Source organism: Ambystoma mexicanum, chromosome 3p (assembly GCF_040938575.1).
Source record: "Ambystoma mexicanum isolate Mex_15411 chromosome 3p, UKY_AmexF1_1, whole genome shotgun sequence".
Classification (NCBI taxonomy): Eukaryota; Metazoa; Chordata; class Amphibia; order Caudata; family Ambystomatidae; genus Ambystoma; species Ambystoma mexicanum.
In genome coordinates, this window is record NC_090925.1 from 1,258,457,630 (window position 1) to 1,258,484,409 (window position 26,780).

Consider the following 26,780-nt stretch of genomic DNA (forward strand, 5'->3'; position numbering starts at 1 on the left):
CCGGGGGTTCCCCGTTTCTAGGATTTGATTGAATAGATCAACAAGAAAGGGCGTGAGTTGTGGGGCGAATGTCTTGTAGAAACCTGCTGTATACCCATCTTCTCCCGGGGATTTGCTTAACGTGAGTCTCTTAATGGCTTCCTGAATCTCTTCCCCCGATATAGGGGCATCTATGGTTTCTGATTCAGTGCGTGTCAGTGTGGGCATGTCGATATCATCTAGATATGATCGAATACCAGATATATCCGGGTCCTCCTCCGGAGTGTACAGAGCTTCATAATAGTCTGCAAAGACTTCCGGGATAGAGGATCGATTCGTTTCCGAGCCGGGTCCTCCGTCGCATATTTCCTGCACCCTGCGTTCCGCCTGTTGGGCACGTAATCTGGCTGCCAACAGCGCGTCCGCTTTGTCCCCCTTCTCGTAATATTTTTGCTTCAAGAGGAGGAGTTTACGGGCTACTTGTTCATGTTCTAAAAGGCGCACTTTTTTGGCTTCTACAACTTTTTCGGAGTCAATAACGTCCCCCTCCCTCACGCCCTCTCCAGTTGGGTAATTTCCTTGCAGAGTTTATTTTCAATCAAGGACCTCTCTCTTTTTTTGTTGCCACCCTCTCTCATGAGAATTCCCCTCCACGTTGCCTTACCAGCTTCCCAGACTCCCTGTTTGGAAACCTCCCCAGTGTCATTTAGTCGAAAATATTCCTCAATTTCAGTATCCATATCTAGCTTGAAAACGGGATCCTTCCATAACGTCTCATTACACCTCCATCGTCCGCATCTAACGGTCAGAGACCCCCAATCGAAGTCAACAACCACCATATCGTGGTCCGACCATGAGATCGTCGTGATCTCAGAATGTGAGGCCGTGTCATATAGGTCTCTTGAGGAATGGAGGTAATCAATGCGAGTGAGCGTGTTGGGCGGCGCTGAGAAAAAGGTGTACTCCCTCCCCATAGGGTGCATACATCGCCACACATCAACCAGGCCATACAATTCCATCAGTGTTTTGAATTGGGCGTGATCCCCACCAAATTTGTCCCGCGTTTCAGGGTTACCAGGATGCCAATCTACCTCAGGGTCAGCCCACAAGTTGAAATCTCCACCAAGGACGACATGCCCCGTCGCCTCTAGCATGATTTTGGGGATCGTCTTGGAAAGAAACCTGAGCTGCCCCACATTGGGGGAGTAAATCGTGGCTATGGTGATAGACACCTTCCCAATGGCCCCTGCAACCAGGAGGGCTCGTCCCTCCGCATCTGACCAGACCTTCATGGCCTTAAAGTCTATCCCCTTTTTGATGAGTATTCCCACCCCTCCCTTCTTCAGTGGCCCAGAGCCCCAGAACTCCAACCCGGATCGTCTTCCCAGGATTACTCTTTCCTCACCTCTCATGTACTTGGTCTCTTGTAAAAAAAGTATATCCATTTTTGACCTTCGGAATTCTCTAAGGACAAGTGACCTCTTAGTGGGTGAATTAAGACCTTTAACATTCAGCGTTCCCACCCTCACGGCACCCCTGCAGCGTGAATCAGCGGTCATGACAAGAGCTGTCTGTGTGCCCATATGAACTCATTGACCATTTCAATCACTCCCCTTGATATTCAAACAACCATGCAACCACTCTCCCTTGTAGGACTTTAAATTGTATCATTAGTATGACATGTATCCCTATCTCTCCTCCACGCCACCTCCCTGAGTTCGGTGGCGTCCGATTGGGTCCAGTTGGAAGCACTGGCCCGAAACCGAACCACCAGTGGAGACCGTTACCTCACGGTCCCCTTACACAATAAACATCTATGAGTTACTAATGAGCCCCCTACAACCTTTCCCCCAGAGTGTGCATATTAATGCATTGTAAGCGGGAGAGATAAACACAATCCCCCAACATTCTCTCTTAAATCCCTCATATTAGCGTTCAATTCAATTGGATTATACCATTTCCGTCTAGTGTCAACTGCCCCCTTCCGGGGAGCCATTTCCCCTACGATATTTTCTCGAGCCGTTCACCTTCCTCCTTTTCGGACCCTGTGTCTGCCATTCCCCCTCTTTCCTGGGGGGCTGGTCACGAGAACCCTCCTGGTCGTGCGGGCCTAGTAGATCTGCAATGCAAGCCTTTATGTCCTGTTCAGAGTTTAGTTTGATTCTCGTGCCCTCATGCTCAAAGGAAAGAGAGAAGGGGTATCCCCATCTGTAGCGCGTGTCGCAGGATTTGAGCCATGTGGTAAGTGGTTTGCACATCTTTCTCAAGGTCAAGGAGGAAAGGTCCTGGTAGATGGTTATTTGAGCTCCACACAAAGTGATGGTGCCTCCGCTCCTCGCCTTTTCCATCACTCTCATCCTGTCCTGGTAATGGTGGAATCGCGCCAGGACAGATCCCGGGCCTCCAGGCGGCCCCCCCGCTCTGTGAATGCGCTCTGTCTTTGGTTCGTCAATATTATTGTCGGCGACAAGGAGCTTGATAATGTCATGTAGGGTTGATTTCAGGTCCTCTTCCGTTTCCCCCTCTTTCTCCAGAATCCCGAAAAAGCGCAAGTTATTCCTCCTTTCCCGATTTTCCAAATCGTCCATCTTGAGTTTACACTCCTGCTCTCTCCGTTCCAGCTTAGTTATCCTGAGAGTCAGCTGTGTTTCGAGAACGTCAATGGAGGCCTGATTGTTCTCAACTCCCTCGACCCTGTCCTCTATACTGTCGAGGCGCTGCGTGAGTTTGTCAATTTTCCCCCCAATGTTGGCCCCCATGTTCCTTATTTCTGCAAGCAATCCTGCAATGTCTCCTTTGGTAGCAGCTGTATCACTGTCAGTGGCAGGGGTTGGTGGGGTCGCCATGTTGGGGTTATCGCCGGGTTGGGGCGGGGAACTGTAAGCGTAGACGGCCAGTTTCTGTTGGAGGTTCATCCACCTGTTACCTTCTGTACTAGGCCTTGGACGACGGAGATGTTAGGATATTCGTTGCCACAGAGGAGGCACACGCCCCTTCCCTTTATGATGCCTCTGTTATGTTTTCCAAGCGGGTGAAACCGCCTCAGGGGGCCTTTCCCTCTGTGGTATAAGGCAATCTTTTAATGGAGCCTAGACAAGGTAGTCCAATCGTAATGGCAGCCGTGGGCCGTATCAGGGGCAGCTCCGGGCAGCTCCGGGCTATTACACGACCATCTCTTCATGGTGGCTCGCAGTTTGTGCGGGGGAAGTCACTTTTAGTGTAGCCGGTGCCGTGAGATTGTCTTAGGGGAGATCAGTGTCCCCGTGCACTCCAGGGGACCAGGGCAGGCTCCTCCAGATCGTTCGTGCAGCCCTCACGTGGGACCGCCGATACTAGCAGGGTAAATATCACAAAGCTTGTACGGTGGGGGGGCGGCAGTCCCCACTTATCTGCCTTCCGCCTTTTGGGCCAGTAACCTCCACGAAGCCTGGGACGGGTGCAGCCAGGGTGGTGAGGGTCGTGGAACCACGTGAAACGGGGCTTGTGTTTTTCACGCGCTATACGTGACCAGTCCCGAGCGTGGTGCGATGGATCAGGCTATCGATCCCGTAGGGACCCGGCTCAAGGCGCGGGCGACGGGCGAGGTCACAGCCGAGGCTGCTGTAGTGTTCGGGGAAGACCGCCGTAAGAGTGCAGGTAGCGGGAAGAGGGTCAATGGGAGGCACTTACTTCTACTACTGTCTCTCGGGGGAGCGGCAGCGCCTCGCCCATCGGCCACCGGGCCGCGTCCCTCTCCGGAATCGAGCCGCCAAGTTCAAAAGGCGGGACTCTCTGAGGGCTCACACCGCTTCTTCCGTTGAAGGGTGCTGCTGTGTCACTCGAGGGACTCTCGCATCTCTCCTCTGCGGGCAGCGGTGCAGGAACGTAGGGAAGGCAGCTTCCGGGCCACGCTCCACAGAGCACGGGCGCACTGCTGACTCCGTCGAAGTCTGGGCAGGGCCGAGGCCGTCTCAGAGTTTGCCGATGGATATCTAAGGGAAGCCGGGTCCGTTTTCCCTCGGGTTTTCTGCCGCAGGTGGGGGCGACCTTCCCATGCCTCCTCCACAATTTCCAACTCCGGGGGGGGGGAGTCCAAAAGCGGGGGCTCATTTCGCCTTTGGGGACCTCGGGAACCTCGGGACGGGAGCTCACGCAGGAGAGGTCCTCCTCTGCGCGCCCCCTGGTGGCCACCTGTTTATATTTTTGTATAGGTATTAGCCAACAGGGAGTGTGGGATTAACTTGTATTTGATACATGTGTTGATTATAATTTGTGCACTCCATTATTGATTCCTGCACTGTTTTATATGTTTGGTTTTGTGCCTACCATACTAATGGCACCAATATAATTCACCCTACTAGAGCAATCCCACCCTAGAATATGGTACAAGAAACAGGCTGCTTTAATCAGATTTTATCATGTTGTTAAACACAATAAATGAGTCAAACCACATGTGATACCCTAACTCATAATGCTAGGGAGATCCCCTCAAAATACCACAGCTGAATTCAAACAACAAAGAAAAACAAGTTACCTCTGCAGCCTGCCTATCTGTGCTCCCTGCACATTTGTTACCAAAAAGATGAAACATCAGGTTACTTTGCAAATTCACACAACATCCAAACATACATCAGCAAATATGAATTCAATTGGGCCGTGCAAGTAAATTATATCAAAACATACCCATATTAGATTTAAAACCTGAAAATGCATATTGTTTCAGCTTCTCTTTTAGGAAACAAAGGAGTTCCTATTCAGAACACATGAACAGAAATTCAAAAAGGTTTGGCTTTTCACATTGTAAATAAAAGGGAAAATTCAAATAGTTTTGCTTTCTTTTTGAAAGAAGGGAGAGCAGGGAATCAAACACTATAAATCACAGGTTCTGAAAATCAGATTTTCTATCCAAGCCCTCTCAACTATTTTGTATCCTTGAGAAAAATATTCTATTTCATGACATTTAATTACAAAAGGTCTTTTAAATCCTTTGCCACCTATGTAATTTAATATGCATCAGAAGCCACAGATTTCAGGAGACGATCCACTTCCTGAAACAAACCTAGAAATTCATATTTCATTTTGTTTTGGAGAGTAATTACCCTCCCCCTTTCTTAGAAGGGTTCTATTGCTAATAGATTTATATTTAAATAAAATGTGCATATTTGTCAAATTCAGTTTTAGCGAGCATCTGTCAGGCTATAGGGAATAAGTCCAAGGGGCCCATGTGGTTGATTCTGTCCACTGGATGGCAATAGTAAGGCACTGGCTAAGCCCCTTTGGATTCTTGTAAAAAGGTGTGCCCTTGCTCTGGTGCTCCTGTAGCTCAGTAAATCAATCCTGCAGGGCCCAATGGCTTATTGCCTTCTGGAAATTATTTTGTTTTTGCCAGGCCAAAAGCAACCCTCTAGCATCATGTTCCACTACCATTATCTCCATTATCTCATACAACCGCCATGTGGCCCTTCTGCTTAGTTCTATAGGCTCATGGAACTTGGTGTGTCATAGGAAGGAAGTATCCGGGTAATATAACTCTTGAAATACACGTGTGACTTAGGGCAAAATGGCATGATAATTCATGGGAATATGACAAAATCCATGGTATTCATTGGGTTTCTGTCGTGAATATTGGTATGATTAATATTGGTGAATTATGCAAACAGTATTCATTTTAGGATCCGATTTTGAACTGTTTATTATTTACTTGATCACACTGAATTCAGCTATGTCTTCAGTTTTTCAGTGGGACAAATGATTAAAAAGTATGAAAGAACATGTTTTGTCAATGGGTAGTTGCACGCTCGCCTTATTAGACGTTTGTGCTGTTCAAATGAGCTCTCAAACCTTGTTTCTATATTTAGACCCTGACTTCTTATCACTAATCACACATCTGCTGTTTAAGATCCTATTTGACTGGTCAAAAGAACGATGTTTAATATAATAGAACAGGTCCACATCTTGGGACCGCATTCTTTCAATGTCAAGGGATAATGGACCTCTCGGACATCTGTTCAAGGGGTATGCCATAATCTGACAACACGATATCCATTAATCAATACAATGGTGGTTTTGAGATTACCTTAGAATAACAGGCCCATAAAAGCCTGAAGCAAAATACTGATGTTTATAAGTATTTTTATTTTTTGTTTCAGAAAAGGATGTTTTGTTAGCATATACATGGTAGGGGTGTAGAGGTCTAGAAATTCTTGGAAAATGACTTCTGACTTTATCACAATCTATATAGGTCTAAGTTGACCTATAGTTCACTGGTTTTATGTCTACAATAACATTGTAATTGCATTGCGTTTCTGCTTATTAAAACACAAACCAGTATATTATATTTGAATCCAACATTATCATTATCATATAGGGCTTAGATTTCAATAAATTGCAACAGGCACCTTCACAGTTGCATTTCCAACAACTGTATACTATATATGTAGTTATGTATATTTCAATCTTGTTTTCCCACTGAAAAAACTCAGAGAAAAAAGTTACAAAAGAAGGTTGCTACTTACAAATGTTGGGCACAACATGCAATATTGCAAACACTAAGGAGGCCCTTAGTGTTTACGATACAAACACTAAGGGCATCCTTGCGAGTCTGGTGGTAGCTTGGTTGGTGATTCTGCTGAATTACCATCAGAATTGGTTACCATTACCACCACTTGCTCCCATGGGGTTAGCACGGGAATACAAGTGGTGGTTGGGCGGTCTTAATCCCGTTTTTTTGGAGTCCACTGGACACCATGGGCATTTTGGCAAAATCACTGCGAGATTTAATTCCACTGCAGCAATTTTGCCGATGGTTGGAGGAAAAGTAGAGGATTTACCTCTAGCTTTTTTCTGGAGGAAAAACCTGCACTTTTCGTCTGAACTCAGAATTTGGCGGTGCAGTAAAAATGGCAGTAATTCTGTTACTGCCAAAAGAAGTGGCAGTAGCGGAATCACCACCACTTTTTTACTGCATCGCTGAACTCGTAATGAGGCCCTAAGTGCCAACATGTCTGAATGTGCACTGTACAAATGTTGGGAAAGCAAATTTGAAGGAACCAACTCTCAGTCCAAATATACTAATAGTCTAATCCAAACCAAGTCCAACACACTACAAATTGAAACTTAACTCAACCTACAACCTACTTTACCAGACCCAGTGCAACGGTAGCATTGTCTACCTTTTTCTGTGAGTGTTGTGAAATATACTAGTAGCTGCAGTAATTTAACATTGACTTTGTAGTATGGTGTGCTTGGTTTGTATTTAGGAATTAGTAGACATGGACTAGGTATTGGAACCTTGGCAGTGGCACCTACTTTTCTAGAGTGACTAGTCAGCCCCTGTGCTCTTGAATCTGGGCACTTGCACTATGACTGGAAATGAGTCTGAGTGCAATGACAAAGCGTATAAGGAAAACTGTAGGTCCCAGTCCACAAAATGAAATCAGCCGATCCTCTGTAATGATTGCCAGCCACTTACCACTTGTCTTATCCTTTACTCACTTCATGCACATTTTCCATCTTATTAGCACTGTTGTGGTAGGTGGGGCTGAACAGTGCCTCGGCATGTAGGCTAAGACAATGCACAGTCAATGTTTCAAATTACACATACGTAGCAAACAAAATGAATGTCACAAGCCCACGCTGCTGCTCATAGAGGGGAGAGGAACCATGAGCATCAAGTAATGTTCCATGAGACAGAAGGGAGCAACTCTCCTTCCATGTAAATCTGACATCCCAGGAATGGATAAGAGATGGAAAGTCCATACACTTGCTAAAAGGAAATGCACTAGTAGCACAAACAGAATATGCCCAGTGCACATCCCCAAGCTATTCTTAAGCCATTTAGAAATAACTGTTCAAACTTATTCTAGCACATGGTTGCAGTAACGACTATGAGTATTCTGGTTTAAAAGCAGACTATGTGGAACAAAACAGATACAAAAATAATGTCGGTCATCAAATACTCACCACGCTCCTCTGGAAGATGCTCTAGAAAATAAAAATAAACAAAATGTCTTTTAATGTAAGGAATAGAGCAACAATGACACATTCACTTACCAAGATAGCACCAAAGCTGAAACAATATATTTTGTGTTTAACAAACTCTTTTAAAGTGTTTTCCTACTGCAACACGGCTGAATAATCTTTACTTGATGAGGGAACCTTTGGTGTGGTTATAAAATATTACAGGAACTAAAGATACAATATCCAATGACTATTTCAAGTTGAGATTTGACAAAGGGAAGAGAAAGATCTCCATAGAATGGATCTCCAGAGAGGAAAGAAGACACTTTTCACATAGAATGCCCAATCGCTAAGAAACAAGCCAACGAAGTGTAAAACCTGTCCTTACACAGAGGGAGACTAGGTAGCCTGGTCCTCTGTGACCTTTCACTTGAGAATAGAGCAGCCACGCTAAGGTTTTACATCAGGGTATACGTGTGTTTTGCGAACATATGGGCCTGAGGATGCAGCAGTCTGTCAAATATGAACACTGTTGTGATGTGTTTTGCCAATCTTCTAACATGAGGAGTCAGGGGTAATTGGTTTAAGCAAACTAAGTCTTGTTGCTTCTTGCCAGAGACCCATAGGCTTACTTAGGCACTGAGAATATATGGACCGACAGGACCCCAGAGTTTGACATCTGCTGTACTATTGAGCCCCTTGTAGGTTGCATAGCCCCTCCATCAAGGGTGTTAGTGAACATCTGGATCCCACACCTTGAAACAGAATTAAGTGTCTTGTTAGACAAGGGGCACCTATAGGGGGAACCTTTGATTACTATGTTCTTTGCCAGCAATCTCTGGGCTGAACAGCTAATACTGGGAGGTTCCTTAGTTCTCTGGTTCATTTTCTTGTTTCTCCAAAAGGGATTTCCAGGGTCCTGTTGTCTGAAGGCTTATCCGACCTACCAGCACATGGAGAAGAATATCAATCCTTTTTTCATTTGTTAAACTGAGCAAAGGGCCAGAACTGTATCCAGGGATGGTGCCCCATCCTTAGAAACCACATACATGTATATTCCCAACATTTCATTGATGGATGTAGCTAGGCGGAGTATGCCATTGCAACCAATCTATAATGTTGGCACATGCTATTTTGAAGGAATAAATCCATCAACCTCCAGATGCACACGTTATCAGAGTTTTAACAATGTTTCTTGAATATCGCGTCCTTGGAAGCATGTCTGGATGTCAGGCACTAGGATTCTGCAGCAGACTGCCCACCTGAGCAGGACACTAAACATCACAATCTGACCAGTGACAGGAAGCGAAAGGGACAGAGAAAGCACTTCCTGAAGAGCATGGGCAATATGGTGGAAGGCAAGCTCCCCTAGAAGTAGATGTGCTAGTCACAAAGAGGCAATTTACCAAAGAATGAGAGTAGATCTTGATGTCTTAGCATCTTCATTCCTTTTGCTATACCATTCGCTGCGAGCAAGGATAGTGCTGTTGTCCTCAGCTGCCAAACCATAGATTTAAGAGACTCTTCCAGGGAAAGGTAGTAAGACTGGTGTGCCACTTCCCATTGAAGATTCCAGTAAATGTCTGAGCCACACAGCAGCAGGCTGCATTGTGCATCGGCCCACATTACAAAGCTTGCATTACTGAGGTATGACATCAGTGTCATAAACTGCAAGTGAGTGGTATGTGTGTCATGAGATTTGTTATAAATAAGTCTGGGCGAATCAACCCAAACACCCCAACGAAGGCCTGCAGGTTCAAATGCCGGATTCCGATGAGTCTGAGGGAGCATGCTGAAGAATTGGAGTGTCTGAATTTCTGTCACAAGTTCTGATGGGAAAGGGAACCTATAGGTGGATTCGGGGATTACACAAGGATTCGGCCGAGAGCATTGTAGTAATATCAGATGTGTGTATTCTGGCATGGATATGAGGGAGTTTGCAGGCAGAAAACAAGTTTGGGAGCCTTTATAAAGAAGCAGGAAGTTCCTGTTTCCTTTGTGGGTTGATATTGGCTGCAGGAAGATGAGGCAGGGCTGAACCACACTGGAGGGTGGAGAGCACTTGAGGGCTTAGGCAGAAATTCATTTTTCTCGGTTTGTTATTTGATATTTAAAAACAAATGGCCTTATTACAAGTTTGGCAGTAATTTGGCGAATTACCACCAAACTCCCATTACCGCCACTTGGTCTGTGGAGTTACTACAGGATTACAAGTTGCCCCCTGGCAAATGATAATTCCCCATTTTTGGAGTCCAGAGGACTCCATGGAGAGTTTTGGTGGATTTAACACCAGCAACTAGATGGAGGTGAATCTGCCACTTTCCCTCAGACCATCGGCAGATTTACCATGCAGTCATACCGTGGCAGTAAATCTGGTGAAAAATTATAATTTGCTGGTGCAGGAAAAGTGGCAGTAACAAAATGACTGCCACTTTTTCCCCATACCGCAAAACCTGTTATGAGGCTTTAGCTAGTTGACCTTTATTTTTCTCTTCTTACCTTGTAAGGCAGCCACTCAGGCAGTTTATTTTTCAATGTTTTGTGTACCTCTTTTTTAATCATTTGTATTATTTTTTAACATATGCTGCTAAATGGTCAAAGGTTGAATGGTCACCATGCTAAGGTGGAGTCTGGGGCAGGACCTACCTTTTCCACATGCATTGTCAGAGAACATAACAGTGATTTTGGACATCAAGATCCTGCTGTTACAATGTGATGGAAAAAGAACCACAGAGTTGATTATATTGAGTTACATTTCAAAACACGTGTATGATCCATGTGGCCCTCCTAATAGCAGGCATTGATCCAATGATCTCCGTCTTAATGGCGTCTCAATGCCAGCAAAACTGAGATCCTTCCTATTGGGACCCCTGCTCCCTCCTTCGCTTCTCTCTGCCCTCCCACCTTGGGCTCACCCTCTGCTCCTTCCTCTGAAACCAGAAACCTAGGAGTCATCTTTGACTCCTCTCTCACCTAACTCCCTCACACTCAGGACATTTCCAAGAAGTCCCACTTCCAACTCTTACTTCTCAAAGGAATTCTCCCTTTTCTCGCCTTCCCCCAGAAGCTCAATGTTTCCCGAGCCCTGGTTTTCTCGTTTGGCTTGACTTTTGTAACAGCATCCTCCTCAAACTACCTTCTTCCACTCTGCGACCCCTTCAAATAATTCAGAATAGAGCAGCAAGACTTATCCTTGGCCTTAAGCCCAGGCATTTCACCTCTCCTGCCCTAAAAAAGCCTCCACTGGCTCCCGGTTGCTGCACAGATCAAATCAAAATCCTTCTGCATCATCCACAAGGCTCTCGGGGGCTGGGGACCACACTACCTGCAAATCTCTCTTGCCAAATACTTTCCTCCTAGACCGCTACGCTCCTGTAGCACCAACTCCCTGTGTGTAAAGCATTTTGCTAAACAGAGAGCAGGAGGCCGCTCGCTTTCCTCAGCTGGATCCCTCCTCTGGAACAGCACCCCCCCTCCCTCTGCGTCTTGGGCAGGACTTTCTGAAGTTCTAAAAGCACCTAAAGACTCTCCTCTTTTCCTCCTCATTCCCTTCTTCCTTCATCTGCTAATCCCACAGCTGCAGTGATTGGTGTCTTGGACCCTTATGCATCTTCTGTGCCTCTGACCATTCACACCCAATCTCCCCAGCACCTGTCTTCCTCAGCACTTGCCTCGGCACACCCTCAGCATTGGAGATTTACACTTTCCACCAAAAGTGGCACTAGGCCGCATAGTACTTGCCATACTTTGCACTTCATCTGTGGCTCACCTCGAGGATGGGCACCACAGCATCTATCCCACTGGGCTCTTCCTTCCTGCACTTGCATGTTCTGAATACTCGCAAGGCTTAGTAGCTTCAGCCGTCCATTCCCTCTGTATTTCTTGTATTTAATTGTACTACTATCCCTTGTTTCTCCCTGCTGTCCTGTGGGCGTTTTGAAACAGAATGTATTTCCTGTATAAGTGCCTAACAAGCAAACAATAAATTAAATAAATAAATGCATTCTGGACCTCAAGATGGCGTACAGTCTCTCTGCAGCAGTAATAAGACAAATGGAGAAAATCGGCTCAAGATTGTGAAATTTGGCACCAACAAGCAGTAGGGCTTCTTGAAACAACATCCGGTTTGATCCCTGATCTTTTAAGAGATTGCAACCAACTGAGATGGAGAAGACTGATTGGAGTAGTCCATCAAATGCCACTGCCTGTGCCTCATCCTGAGTTGCATGAAGGGAACTGCCAACACACTTCAAGATATTAGCCCCACCAACCTTTGAAATCAAAAGAGGGTGGTTTTCTTCCCTGTCAAAAAGTGGTAAGCTGGCAAGCCTGACATCTTGATTGTGAGGCGGGGAAACCTTGTCCATTACACATAACCTGTCAGTAGGTGGGAGGGGGATTCTTCATTAGTTGGGAAGCTCAGTAAGAACAGAAAGGTCAAAGAATCTTCAGTGATATAGGCACTTCCTTCAGACAGGAAGCTGTGACTAGCAAGTCATCTATAGACCGGTATACATAAACACTTTACTGCACAACTGTAGAAGCAGACTGCTGTCAAAACATTGAAATTGTTCTTGGCCATTGCTGAGCCCAAGGGGAGAAACTTGGGCTAAAATTTGGTGTCCCCCTGACTTTGATTATTTCTGCAGACAGCAAGACCACGGTCTGAAAGAAGGACATGATCTTCAATGGAGTAATAATCTTGAACTTCGCATCAGGCAGGTCAAGATTTAAGAGGGACAGGTTTATGGGTGATACAAAACACCACTGTTGTTCTCCACTCTGAAGAATAGGCAGAAGAATCCCTGGGACAGCCCATCAACTTAGACTAACTCCACTGCCACTGCAATCATGATTAGCAGCTACTAACTCTCCCTTTCCCTTTCAAGGACTGAGGGTGGGGAAGCCGGAAGAACCAAACAGAAAACAAGAGATTATATACCCAACCCTTGAGTGCAATAACCCAAGGGGGATTGACCCCCAGGCCTAAAGGAGATCTAAAATCGTCCCTGCACTGCACATTAATGGCCCAGAGTAAGGTCATCATTGCAAAAACCTTTGATCAGCAGGGACATTTTGTTAAAAAAAAAAAACACTTTGATTGAGGTTTGTGTTGATTCATGTGCAGGCTGCTGGAACATCCAATATGTTGCTGGGCCACCGATTCTGCAAACGTAGAAACTCAGGAAGGAAGCTTGAGCCGTCTGGTTTGCCCCAAGATGGTAAAGTCTGAGCAGGTTGCTTAGGTATGAGAGCACAATATGGTTCACGTTTTGATGTTTTTGGGCCCTTCATTCATTAATGCCTGAAAAAGGTGAATTCCATCAAATGGGAGGTCAGGAAAACTATCCTGTGCATCTGCAGTGGTTCAAGCCAATATGGATGCAACATTTAGCCAACCCAACATGATGCTAAGCATACACCAGCACATTCATTGAAACCACTTTGGTAGTGATGTTTTCCAAATGTACCCCACATTCTCCAGAGTTTGAACTTGCAGCACACCAGGAATGCATCAGTGATCACTTGAGAGTCCTATTCTGTTATGAGCCTTCTGAAATGGCTCAAGAAACTTCTCTTTGCCACTTGGAGAAGCTTCAGAAAACGAAGAACATTTTTTCCATGACATGGCAGCCACCACAATCGAAGGATGAGTCTGCAGATGCAACGATATGCATATTTTTCCAACTGTAAAGATCAATTGCAAGCATCAATCTTTCTGCATATAGCATTAGCAGTTCGAATGTGTTTGCTTCAAAAGACCTAGTTTCATGGAATGGCTGTGCATTTTAGGTTCTCCACGGATCAAACCACATTCAAGACTCCCTTTTACCCTGGAAAAGTGGTATGCACTATAAGATACAAGAACTGCATGATCCAGATTGCCCTCTGATGGAAAAAGACAGATGAGGGGAAGCCAACATCTATCTTCTCCATTGTTTTCTGTACTTTAAATAGGATCCTGTGGAGCTGTATCCACAATGGTTTAGGAGGAAGTACTATTGCCCAGAGCCAGGTCAGGGGAGCGGCTGAGTAGGTGAGAAACACCTGGTGTACGTATTACCAGAGCAGAGCTTTAGATCTGGTAGAGCCAGGCCTCCTGGAACAGTGGTAATGAATGAGGTACATGAGGCTTCCAACAATACAAAACCGCCATTGAGGAACTCCAGTAGAGTGCATGCACCAGAAAGCAGGGGGGCACGGAAGTACATTTTTTGCATTACAGGGCATGCAAGGGCACTATGCTCCAATGTCCTCACAGTATAGACCGTGATCTTAGTAATCAGCTTTAGATCGCCTGTGGAGCTTCCTGGTTGTGCAATAGTATTCTTTCATAGAAGCTGTGTCAACATACTGGGCAAGGCCGGTAAATAGGGAAGGGTAAAATAGTTCAAACTTGTCCTGTTTGGTCACGGCAAAATAGGAGAAGTGAACACAGCGTTATGAAATCACCAAGGAAGTTATGGTGTGTGATTTGGAGAGTTCCCATTCAAAGCTTCATTTCAAAGGGTCTTCTATAATCTTAACAGGTTTTTTAGTAGGATTCTGCATCTTGTCTTCAGGTCATGCTCCTTTTCCACATGAACATGTGCAACATGGTCATACACTCCCTAATGAAAGGAGATTGGAATTAAGATAAGGGTTGCAAATACCAACCATACTGATACCATAAATTCAAACATACTGGTGACCATCACATCACTTGTGGCAAACTTCACCGTGGGATTTCTAGGTATTAAATTCATACTACCTAGAACTGGTTGTGGCTTGGCCTCTTCTACTATTCCCAGGCAAAGAGCTGTGACCATACATGGCCCCAACTGTGTTGAACACAGAGTTACACATTAATACTGTTCAGCTGATGGAACTCACCACCAGATTTTAGAAGGGTGCCCCATAAGTGCAGCCCCCGGTTTGAGGCTGTATTTTCCTCCCCTAAAATGATAAATTGGCACCAAACCAGGTATATCCTTTGCAGCCACCCAGGCAACATTGCCATCCTGTGGAATATACAAGGTACGGTTTATTCTGATTTTTTCGAATGGCTTATTTTCGAATGCCATTTTCTCTACACAATTTTGCCGAATAATTTTTTCTTCTAATGTTTCTTTTTTTAATTTTATTTTTGAAATGGGGGGGTTCCCCCCAACCCTCTTTTTTAACACTTTTTTTTGCTTACGAAACCAAGAAAAACATATAAAATTAAAAAAAAGAATACATTCTAAGAAAAAGAAATTCGGCAAAATGTTTTCGACAAAATAGTGTTTCGAAAATAAGTCTTCGAAAAAATGTCCGGATACCACAGGTTACAAGGTGCAACCCCACATCTATTGTGGGTTACCCAATTGTTAGGTAAAAAGCGCAAATGTTCCTGATGTGACAACCCATATATGTTTGTTTATGGACTTCATTTTCCTCTGAGCCAGGCTTAATCCAAAGCCTGACCAAGAGAGTGGCTCTGTTTTTGTGCTTGGTCTTAAGATTCCTTAAGACCACTAAGACAAGGCAACATCAAAGGTATCCCACAGTGTCCAAAAGAGGGTAATCCCTCTCGGTTGGTCAATGGCTTTGCCCTTATGGAAACCATTTTACATGGCTACGGTCCATTTTGACCCACTCCTCCATGCACAAAATGGGCGTAGTGTTTCTTTACCTTAAAGACATGAGGGGTCACATGACTATCACGTGTCCCTCTTTGTGAGTATTTGTGAGAGGAATTGAGCATATTTTAGCATATTTGGTCTGGGTGACTGTTTTCCAGGATTCAGGGCTTTAGTCAAGGGATGTGTGTGCGTGTTCGTGTGCGTGCATGTGTGTCCCTCTCTTTATAAGGCCTGATGATACAAGGAACAATGAAAAATCTGCACAATTACCTTTCAATGCTCTACCGAACCCCACAGTAAAGCACTGCCTCTTCAGAAAACCATAAGGGACTGACTGCAGTGCTTCATCCTCTCTGATCCAGAGGGAACACTGGATCACCTCTACTAATTGAAGGCACCATCTGTGTGAAGCTCTTGTCTGTGCCTGCATTGCTTCATCCAGAGGTTGGAGCCCGTTCACTGCTTGGTCTCTCAAGCTGCTCCTATCCCCGGGAACTGAATCCTAAGCCAGAGGGGCACAGAGGAACTTTGCATCGCTGACGGTAACTTCTTTGTCTCTCTCTGTCTCTGGCTCGGCCCTGGAGATGCTGAATCTGCAATACTTGTTACTGTGGTGCCCTTGAACTGGTCTATCAACACTGGAACCAAGGGTGATTATCCAAACAATGTAAACAGTGACTGTTCATTGGAACTGCAAACCTGCCAGCTGCAGAACTGCTTCTACGACCCTGGGTATTGCTTTCCCATCTCTGATTTTTCTTCAACTGGACTTGGCAGAGTGTATTCATTAACACACTCTGCCCAAGATATAGATTCCAGATAATAGTGGTGATAGCCATGTAAAATGTGCGTTGTGTGAGACAGAAAGAGAGAAGCTACACTAGTGGTCATCACTCAGAAAGCAGGTTGCAATATGTAGATGGTAGATACCCTTATGCATGCATTTGGATTGCAGCACACCAGATTGCACATGCTCAAGTTGAAATCCCTTCTTTTTAACAGTCATTTAAAAGCAGCTTTGCAGCTAAATAGCCCTGGATCATCATCCTAAAATGTTCACCTATTGGATTCAATGGATTCTTAGATTTAACGTTGTTCCTGTATCCTTCTTTGGCTTCCCCACAGTACATTACTCGCGATATATGACCCATTTTGTATTAGTTGATAAAATCTTTCATAACCCACATTAACAACCCTGCAGGATCCGAACCTCTATGAATAGACACACAACCTGCATGTGCACATGCACACACACACCTCCACCTGCACACAACTTTGCATGTACCGAAACACACCTTCAAAGGCAGAAGAAGCAAGAGACGATTCAAAACTAGATGTCATGCTTTAAGGCTCTTTATCATAAAAATAGAAAACTAAGCGATAAAGCATGGCTGCAGTCAAGGGTTAGCAAACAAAAACAGAATTTCCTTTCAGGACCCTAGTCCTCAAGCCATTTCCTTTTCCCAAAGGTTCCAACTTCCTGGCAGTGATCCAAGAGACAATCACAGTCATTGGGGTGTTACGTGCCATGCACGTCTTCCTTGGATGCAGTGTCTTTCTTGTCAGGATGTTGTTAGTTTGCTACTCGACCTTTGTCACCACCACTGCTGGGGCCTTGCATTGTCAGAACTGTCTAGTCATCCTGACTAGGATTGCCTTGGGCAAAGAGGTTCTGTGTTTTGCCATTTCATAGATTGCTGGAGACTTTTATGGCTCAGCCTCTCACACCAACTCAGAAGTCTATGCAGCCGTCCAGCTCCAGGCAAATCCTCTTCTCCTTTTGACCTTGTCTTCTCTCCTCCTCTGTACTTCTGATCTCTTTACTATCCACCTCACTCTGATTCTCTTCACCACCCTCCTTCTTGATGTTCCAAAAGTCACAAATCTCTTTTTTCTCTCCTCCAGGCTTCTCCTTCCCTTTTTCCTCTTGTTCTCACCCCCTCTTTTCCCGACCTTCTCCCTTTTCCTCTGCACTTTTTTCAACTCTTCTCTTCCTGCTACTTGTGCACTCTCCTCCCTCTCATCATCCGCTTTTTCATGCTCCTCTTTCATCTCTTCCTCTCCCCTCGTATTGGTTTTCTTTCCTTTGCCTCTCCTCTTTCAAATGCTACTGACATTGAAATGTACATAAATATTATGATTTATTTTACATCGTTCTTTAATAATCTTCAATGATGGAATCGAGAATATGAATGGCTCTAAGCATTTTGAAATAAATCCTTTATCAGGAGCTGACATTCATCAACTTCACATGTATAAGTAATCTGAAAAGATATCAAAAACATACCTATCAGTTCGGGATCCTTTCCTTATAATATTGTATGAATATAAGCTTTATTAATATAAATGCTCACCCTATGTCTCATCCCCCCTTTGTGTAATCACCCAAAAATAAATTGTTGTCTTCTTTATCTCTGTGTTCAAATAATGCTCCAAAAGTATTTAAAATAAATATTTTATTATCATTCTCTTGATGCTGAATTTCTAAAATACACTCATATGTTTCTATATTTATTAGCAGGAACCTGCTCGTTATCTAGCCTACCAGGGGCTTCCTGTCTGCCAGTAGGATAACAATCAAAACTGGTGAAGCGAAGTTTGAAGAGGGAAAAGTACCAAGGCATATTGGTGGTTTAATTTTAATAAAAACATTTTTTTGATTTGGTTTCCAAAACCTTGCTGTGAAACGGTCAGGTTTGCGTCCATAATGCTTCTGAGATTTTTTATTTTGTTAGGGATGGGGATTTACCGTCCTTTCCGCCACCTGTAATATACCGGTTAAACCGGGATATCAGGTGGTGGAAACGGTAGGTACGTTTGCCGGTATCCTCGCGGATTTCCCACCAGAATAACAGCAAACCTATAATGAGGCCCAATGGTTCCTTACACCCCACACCAAACACACAAATTGCTCACACAAACGCACACTGCATTCTGGGACTGCTCCTCTGGATTTTGCTACTACAAGTTTCCATCAGTAAGGATACTAACACCTGGGCTTCTTAGGCCCTCTGCTGAGCTCTTCAATTGGAAAACACTTTAAATGAATACACTCAAATACTCACTTAGGTCTTTTGAAAGCTCTCCTGGAAGACAAAAAAACATATATGAATCAGGGAAAGGTAGATCCACAATCACATCTACAATTACTGTATTAAGGACGATTGCACTAGTGGCAATTATGACATCTCACACGATGCAATCACATATGGACCCTTCTCATTCAGCTGCAAAGAGTTCAGAAAGACATTGCACTCAAGCCAAGAAAACGGAAGATTCTCTACATCATAAAGATCCCTCCAGTAATTACAGCGTGCCCGCTTCTCCTTGCAGCTCCTCAGCAAATAGCTATTTCTCTCCCTCTCCCTCTCTCTTTCTCTCTCGTTATCCCTCGTGTTCTGTCTCTTGCTCACTATGTTCTAACGTTTAATAAACACACTCTAACATGTAGTAATGTTGACTGATGTATCGCTGAATATCCCAACAGGAGTCAGGGGTAAATCCTAATGCTGTTATGGCAATATAAGAGGCTAATACATCCCAGAGGCTGAGCACTAGGCCGGTGCAGCTTACTGTGAGCAAAATATGGTGGAACAGTACCAATAAGGTCTCGAAATTATTGAACCTGTAAGTAATTCAAACAAAAGCGGAGCATTTCCGTAGGGGGGAAAAATCAGTCAAATAAAGCAGCATACTTATATGAAAAATGCTGAACGGGAAATGTCAGCAAAACTCAATGAAGGTGTTTTCACTTATTTTTCAACTTTTAGCAGTAAAATGTAGCTAGAATACCAGGTAAAACCTTGCTAGGGGGGAATGCCATTTCCACAGATGTTTAACAGAAAGTGCCCTAAGCTAGCAGAAATGATGGTCATATGTGGGAACTTTGTGAACACATTCACATTGCTCAAGAAAGCACAAAGTTCCTTGTGAAAAGTGTTCGGGAAATGTGTTTCTGCGTAATGTCATAAGATCCAGGGACCCTTCTTGGAGTGTCTCACTCAAAACAAGCCAGATCACTTTCAGCATAGCGGAACAGTTTTCCATGACCACCTCACCAGAGAGGCAGTGCCCTGTTTTCCAATATGCAGCAGGGCCCGGCATGGAACAAGCCACTAAGCATTAAGTGAGTTCTCAATGAAAGATCATCAACTAGTGCAGGATCTAGCGGTAGAATGGTGCTTCATGCTTCAACAGCGGTGAATTACAACAGACCTTATTGTTGTGTTTCCGCCCGGCGTCCCGCTACGCGGTGACGCAGGGCATATGAATAAAGGCCCTGCCCCCGAGCATGGGAGGCAGTTCCGGGGCAGACCGCAACATACGCGTGTGTCCCTCATTAACCTCTCCTGCTAAAGCTGCGCCACTGAGGCCTACGCACAGGTCCTCACTGCATGCAGGCCCAGGCCCACACTACGCCAGGCCTGGACACAACACTGGCAACGAGGACGGAGACATCCTGAACACGTGTGAATAGCACAGTAAGGCGCGCATCGCGACGGCGATAAAAGCAATTTTTGGACACCCAGTGGGGAGGGGGCACATAATAAAAACCCCCCGTCTTCAAAAAAAAAAAAAAAATTTTTTTCCCTCCCACATCAATTATCCATGCGCGAATTTAAAAAGGGCGCCTATGATGTGGTGAATGGAAATCCTGAAGTTGGGAGACGCCCATGTCAACAGGAACGTCCATGAGTCAAATTACACACCGCAGGAGGCTGTAAATGCACCTACACAAAGGGGAGCACGTCATACAACAGCAACTGGCCTCCAGAAGTGCTGGACATCACACAGAAGCCTTTTTCTCTACACAATAAGGGGAGGAGGTAATCCCTGCCAGGGAATAAGGGAGTTTACACCATGGCAACGGGCACGTCTACCCCCAGGTCAAGCACACCATCCAGACTTGCCGCAAATTTGTCGGTATCAACACCTCAAGCCCGTCCACAAGGTGGCTCATCAATAATGATACAGCCTTTTGACCCCTTCACAGATCCATCTTCGGTTGGCCCCCGATGGAAATTGTGGATTCAAAAATTTGAAATGGCTATGGAATGCAAAGACATCACTACTGACAGGAAACTGAGATCTCATTTATTGTTAAATGTGGGGGATGAAGTGCTGCGCATTTTCAACGCACTAACCATTGATGATGGCCTAGATGTCTATCGACAAGCCAAGGATGCCCCGACAGCCCATTTTCTCCCACAACTGAATCCGGATTATGAGATTTTCATATTCTGCACCACAATTCAAGCAGAAGAGGAGACTCTTGATGCATATCACACCCGACTCAGGAAATTAGCCATTTCATGTGAGTTCACACAAACTGAAAAAGAAATTAGAAGGCGAATAATAAATGGCATGCAATCGGAAAAATTAAGAAGAATGGTTTTGAGTGAAAGAGACATTTCGCTAACACAAATTCTGGAATTGGAACGCCAACGAGAGTTAGCACATGCTAGGGCAGCCCACATGGGCACCATGCTACACAAACTACAGCCTGCCGTCACGGCGGCCACCACAGCCCATGTAAATAACCGTCAATCAACAAAAGAAGAGGTTAGAGAAAATGTTGCGCATACCCGATGGCAGCCACGAATCCCGGGTCCCACGGAATGCAGTGGTGTGGTGGACCACGACATGGACGACAAAACTGCCCAGCACAAGGAACCACATGCGGTGCCTGTGGCAGGAGGGACCACTATGCAAAGGTGTGTCGGTCGTCAGGAGCCCCGCTATCACTACCCAACACAAGAAACGCTAATGAGAAAAGTGGGAACAAGAAAAAGAAACAAGCTGGAGCCCAACGAGTGGAGGCCACAAACTCATCTACGGAGGATGAAGGAGGCGACATGAATGGAACCCTACAAGAACCGATCAAGGAAAAATGGGGAAAAGGAAGAAAAATATACATGGTCTGAGCTCTCCATCACCAACATGCCACGCCAAGGAAAGGCCGTAGGAGGCGGAAATGCCAAATAACGATCCAAGATCAGCAAATATGGATGACCATCGACACGGGAGCATCCGTCAATGTGATGCCAATAAGCACATTTCGGTCACTACAGCCTCAGCCAAACCTTAAAAACACGGACACATTGCTATTCGCATATGGTTGTAAGAAACCCTTACCTGTAGTAGGCAGATTCCGTACCACTCTCAGCCATGGGGAAAACAGTTTACCTTCCAAAATGTATGTGGTGAATGCTGGCATTGAATGCCTTCTGAGAGGTGATGCGGCACAAGATTTGGGTTTGGTGAATTTCATCTGCCAAATAAATGAAGCACAAGAAGTGGAGAAACTCCTGGAAACATACCCCAACCTGCTGAAAGGAATAGGATGTTTAAAAGTTAAATCAATCAAACTCCACATAGATGAGTCCATACAACCGAAAGCTGTTAGACACCGAAGAACACCATTCCACATGCGCGAACAAGTGGAAAAAGAACTAAGAACGCTAGAGAAGGCTGGAATAATAGAAGAGGTAACAGGACCAACACCCTGGGTTTCCCCGATGGTTGTCACTAAAAAACCAAAGCAGCCGGGGAAGGTCCGAATCTGCATAGACATGCGATTATCAAGCGAGAGCGACACATAATGCCAACACTTGATGAGATTGTGGCTGATCTCACGGGGTCAAAGATATTTTCAAAAATGGACCTAAAGGCGGGATATCACCAACTACGACTACATAAGGAATCCCGATACATAACAACGTTCTCAACCCACATTGGGCTACGAAAATATAAACGTTTAAGTTTCGGGATTTCCTCCGCAGCTGAAGTTTTTCAACAGACTATTCAAGAGCTCATAAGGGACATTCCTGGAGTACTAAATGTGAGCGATGATATTTTAATTCATGCAGCTGACAGAGAGGAAGACCTGAAAAGACTGCACATGCTCCTTGGCCGATTAGAAAGCGCTGGACTAACCATCCACAAGGAAAAATGTGAATTTTTCAAAACGGAGTTGTCTTTTTTTGGTTACACATTCAGCAATACAGGCATCTCACCGGACCCACAAAAGGTTGCTGACATTCAAACTGCCAGCCCCCCCACAACGCCGACGGAAGTACGCAGTTTTTTAGGCATGGCCACGTACTGTGGGAGATTCATCAGGAATCTAGCTACAATATCGGAGCCATTACGAGAGCTCACCAAAACCAACACAAAATGGGAATGGGGAACAGTGTGTCAAGAAGCATTTGAAAACATCAAGGATTCACTGTCAAATGACACCAAAATGGCATACTATGACACCACGCTCCCCACAGAACTGTACGTAGATGCCAGTCCAGTGGGTTTAGGAGCCATACTTACACAAGTGACAACAGAGGGGATACAAAGACCGATTGCGTATGCCTCACGAGCACTCACTGTGATCGAACAACGATATTCTCACATTGAGAAGGAAGCGATAGCCGCATTGTGGGGATGTCAACATTTTCATATCTACCTGTATGGCAGAAAGTTTACAACATTTACTGATCACAAGCCTCTACTACCCATATTCATGGGCACCTCCTCCCACCCACCGGCCAGAATTGCCAAATGGCTGTTACATCTCCAACAATATGATTTCGAGCTGAAATATCGACCAGGAAATGAAAACCCAGCGGATTTCCTTTCAAGACATCCTAGAGAGGCGACCACACAGGAAGTCCAAGTGGCAGCGGACACAGAAGAACATATCTGCCAAGTGGTATGTGAAATGAGACCGAAAGCGGTCAGCAGTGAAGAGATTGCAGAGGAAACACGAAAAGACCAATGTTGCAATTTGGTGAAAAACACAATTTTGTCAGGCGAATGGAACTCATTCATGAAAAATATCCACAAAAAAACACAAGAAGCAAAAGCATTTCTTGAGGGAATGTTCACTGTACGGCAAGATCTCTCCCTTACATAACAGGGTTTAATCCTCAGAGGAGACCGTATTATTATCCCCGTGAGTCTTCAGGAAAGAATAGTGGCGCTAACCCATGAGGGCCATCAAGGCATGGCACGGACAAAAGCCCGCATCAGGTATCGAGTGTGGTTTCCACAAATAGATGCCAAGGTCGAAAAAACTCATCAACACTTGTTTACCCTGCCAAATCACTGGTGCCCCACCAAACCCAGAGCCGATCCAGTCACCAGTGAGAGGATGTGGCAGATGGGAAGCCATCAGTATTGATTTTTGCAAGCTGCAGGAAGGTCTATATCTCTTAGTGGCTATTGATGACTACTCACGCTACCCCAAAGTAGAGATCGTAAACTCCACGGCAGCGGAAGTGGTAATCCCTGCGATTGAAAAAATGTTTGCAACACATGGTTTGCCCACAAGAATAAAGAGCGACAATGGCCCTCCATTTCAAGGCGAAGAATTCAAACATTACCTGCAAGATCTAAACATACGATACCACCACATTATGCCACATTGGCCACAAGCAAATGCAGATGTGGACCGATTTATGAGGACACTAAATAAAGTACTGAGAATATCGAGAGCAAGTGCTAGCCCACGGAAACTCGACTTATACCGTTTCCTGCGAAATTATAGAGTGACACCACACAGCACAACTGGTATTCCTCCAGCAGACCTAATGTTTGGCACGTAACTGCAATCTTCCATACCGTACATCCCTAACAGAAGCCCGGACAGAATTGACGATGGACGAATAGAAAATCGGAGAACAGACGCTAATGAGTATATGAGCACCAGGAGAAGAGCGAAATCGTCGAATCTTCAAGTGGGTGACCAAGTGGTCATGCTGCGCAATCCTACTAAATCCAAACTGAACTCCCGATATGAGCCAGCCCCATGGATCATCAGTGAAAAACAAGGAACCATGTTAATAGCACAAAAAGGACACCAACGCGTGACACGCAATGCGGCATGGTTCAAAGCTGTGCCATCTAACCTATGGACAGATGGTGAATGCCCCAGAGAAGATGACACCTCCATACCGGACGGTGACGAAGCTGTATCTCGGCATGAAGAGGAAAGAGCAGATGACGGAGCGCCGGAGTTGTGGAGTGAACCTGAAATGGGTGAGCAGGACACTGAAGGTGAGGCACCCCGTGAGACATTGGGAGCCAGGTCACAGGGTGTGGGTTATAGTCTGAGAGGCGCCACCCCGCCACCAGCTCGGTTGAAAGACTATGTATGTTCGGTTTGGGCTCCCAAGGACTAGAACAGACGGGAGGCACCCTGTTAGCAGTAAATGTGTTAACTCATGGTTGATATCGTGTCATTGATGCAATGTGGTTTTGTTCATTTTAGAATAAAGGAGGAATGTTGTGTTTCCGCCCGGCGTCCCGCTACGCAGTGACGCAGGGCGTATGAATAAAGGCCCCGCCCCCGAGCATGGGAGGCAGTTCCGGGGCAGACTGCAACATACGCGTGTGCCCCTCATTAACCTCTCCTGCTAAAGCTGCGCCACTGAGGCCTACGCACAGGTCCTCACTGCATGCAGGCCCAGGCCCACACTACGCCAGGCCTGGACACAACACTTATTTTATTTATTAATTGTTCATTTGTAATGCACCTATACACAAGTGTTTCGAGCAGCAGCAAAGCAGGATGGAGGGAGGAGGAAACAGGAAAGAGCACAGTGGCGAGCCTAATAGGCCTTGCGACATTCAGTTTGTGCAAGTGCGGTAGCGAGAAGTGCTAGGGGGAAGCAAGGTGGGGAAGTGCAGGAACTGGGTAGAGGAACCATGAGAAGAAAGTGCCAGGGAGGGCAGGTGGACAGGGCCAGGGTGAAGAAGGGAATAAAGGGGGGGTCCACAACAAGTGCAAATAAAGGGGCTGGGCAGCTACACGGGGTGAAAGCTGAACAGCTAAGTGTCGGCGGGAGGGCCTGTGAGTGCAAGAGCAGGATAAAGGGTTTCCGGGGGACGGGAGAGTAAGTGCAGAGGTAGACTGGGAAGGGGAGGTCCTGGCACCCGGTAGAACTCTGAAGGAAACAGGCCACCAGTCTAAGGCAGAGAGGATATTAGCAGGGGAGTGTAAGGGGAAGGAAGAAGAGAAAAAAAGGAAGGTTTTAAGGAGCTTCAGGAACCTAAGGGGATGCAGCTCAAGTCTGAGCGGGACAGGGAGGCTTCATCGGTCGAACAAGGGAGAAGGCGACTGGCAGTGCAAGCGAAGGCTAAGCCGGAGGACTAAGGAGGTCCAGGTGAGAGAAAAGGGCGGCATGATCCGACCAGGAGAGAGGAGTAACGAGAGGGTTGGATATGAGGAGGTCTGAGGAGATAAGAGCATCCAAGGTGTGTCCTGCAGGGTGCGTTGGACCAGAGGGAAGAATAGAGAGGGAAGGAGAGTCACAGAGGTTTTGGAAAGAACCAGAGGCCGCATCATGGGAGTCAAGGTGAATATTGAAGTCTCCAAGGAAGGGAAGCTTGGAAAAGGAGATCATGTCAGCCCATTCCGAGAGGAAGTGGGATACCTGGCCAGGGGGCCTGTAGATGGTGGCCAGCGTCAAAGAGAGTCAAAGAGAGACATCAAGCCTTCAGACAAGGGATTCAAAAGAGGAATAGGACTGAGTGGGTATGATAGAAGCAAGGACACACTCTGGGAAAATGAGGGATATTCCGCCCCCAGGCCTGAAAAGCCCGGGTTTAGAGAGGATCTTGTAACCCTCAGAAAAAATCGTGACAGAGCTACCAGTGTATCATGTGTCAGCGAGGGCGACGACATCACGGTCAAGGTCCTCAAGGAGGTGGCAGATGTCAGAGCCGTGTTTGACAGCAGAACGAGAACGGAGGGTAGAGCAGGTTGCCACGTTTTAAGGTCTTCCAAGGAGGGGTACATGAGAGTGGTACACCCGTCGAGATGGCAGAGGAGCCACTGGGAGTAACAGGGAGAGGGGGAAGAGGGGAGGAGGAAGTTGGTGGAAGACGGAAGATGTCTAGATAGAAGTAGGGGGTTGGCCTGAGAGCCCTGGGCCATAACAGTACCATTCTGAGGGACATTAATGAGTACCCTGGAGGAGAGGAAGGATGTCACGAGTACCTCCCAACGGGTGCCACCATTAATGGGAGAGGAACAAAAAGATACAGAGACCATGTGAGTAACCCAAAGGGCTGGACAAGGAAGGAAGAAGAGGATGTCAGTGAGGTTCTGGCTGGAAGAAGCATTGGCATAGGTGTCAGCAATGGGCATGCCAGTGTTGGAGACCAGGAGATCCTTCTTGAATGTTTTCAATCTAGTCTTAGACAGAGGGGTAGGATAGGTGATAGAGAAGCAGTTAGAGAAGATGGGGGAGATTGAGAGCA

General features: G+C 45.7%; 1 protein-coding gene across 4 annotated transcripts in view; it reads right to left on the reverse strand.

The window, feature by feature from the left end:
* The window catches only part of LOC138581426 (butyrophilin subfamily 1 member A1-like), a 366,089-nt gene that overhangs the window by 34,028 nt on the left and 305,281 nt on the right, over positions 1–26,780 (reverse strand). For all 4 annotated transcript variants that reach the window (XM_069652748.1, XM_069652746.1, XM_069652747.1 and 1 more), the window contains 2 exons: positions 18,587–18,607; positions 7,921–7,941 (listed from right to left, as the gene is read on the reverse strand). In XM_069652748.1, coding sequence (XP_069508849.1) covers positions 7,921–7,941; positions 18,587–18,607 — 42 coding nt within the window. The remainder of the gene's footprint in view (positions 1–7,920; positions 7,942–18,586; positions 18,608–26,780) is intronic.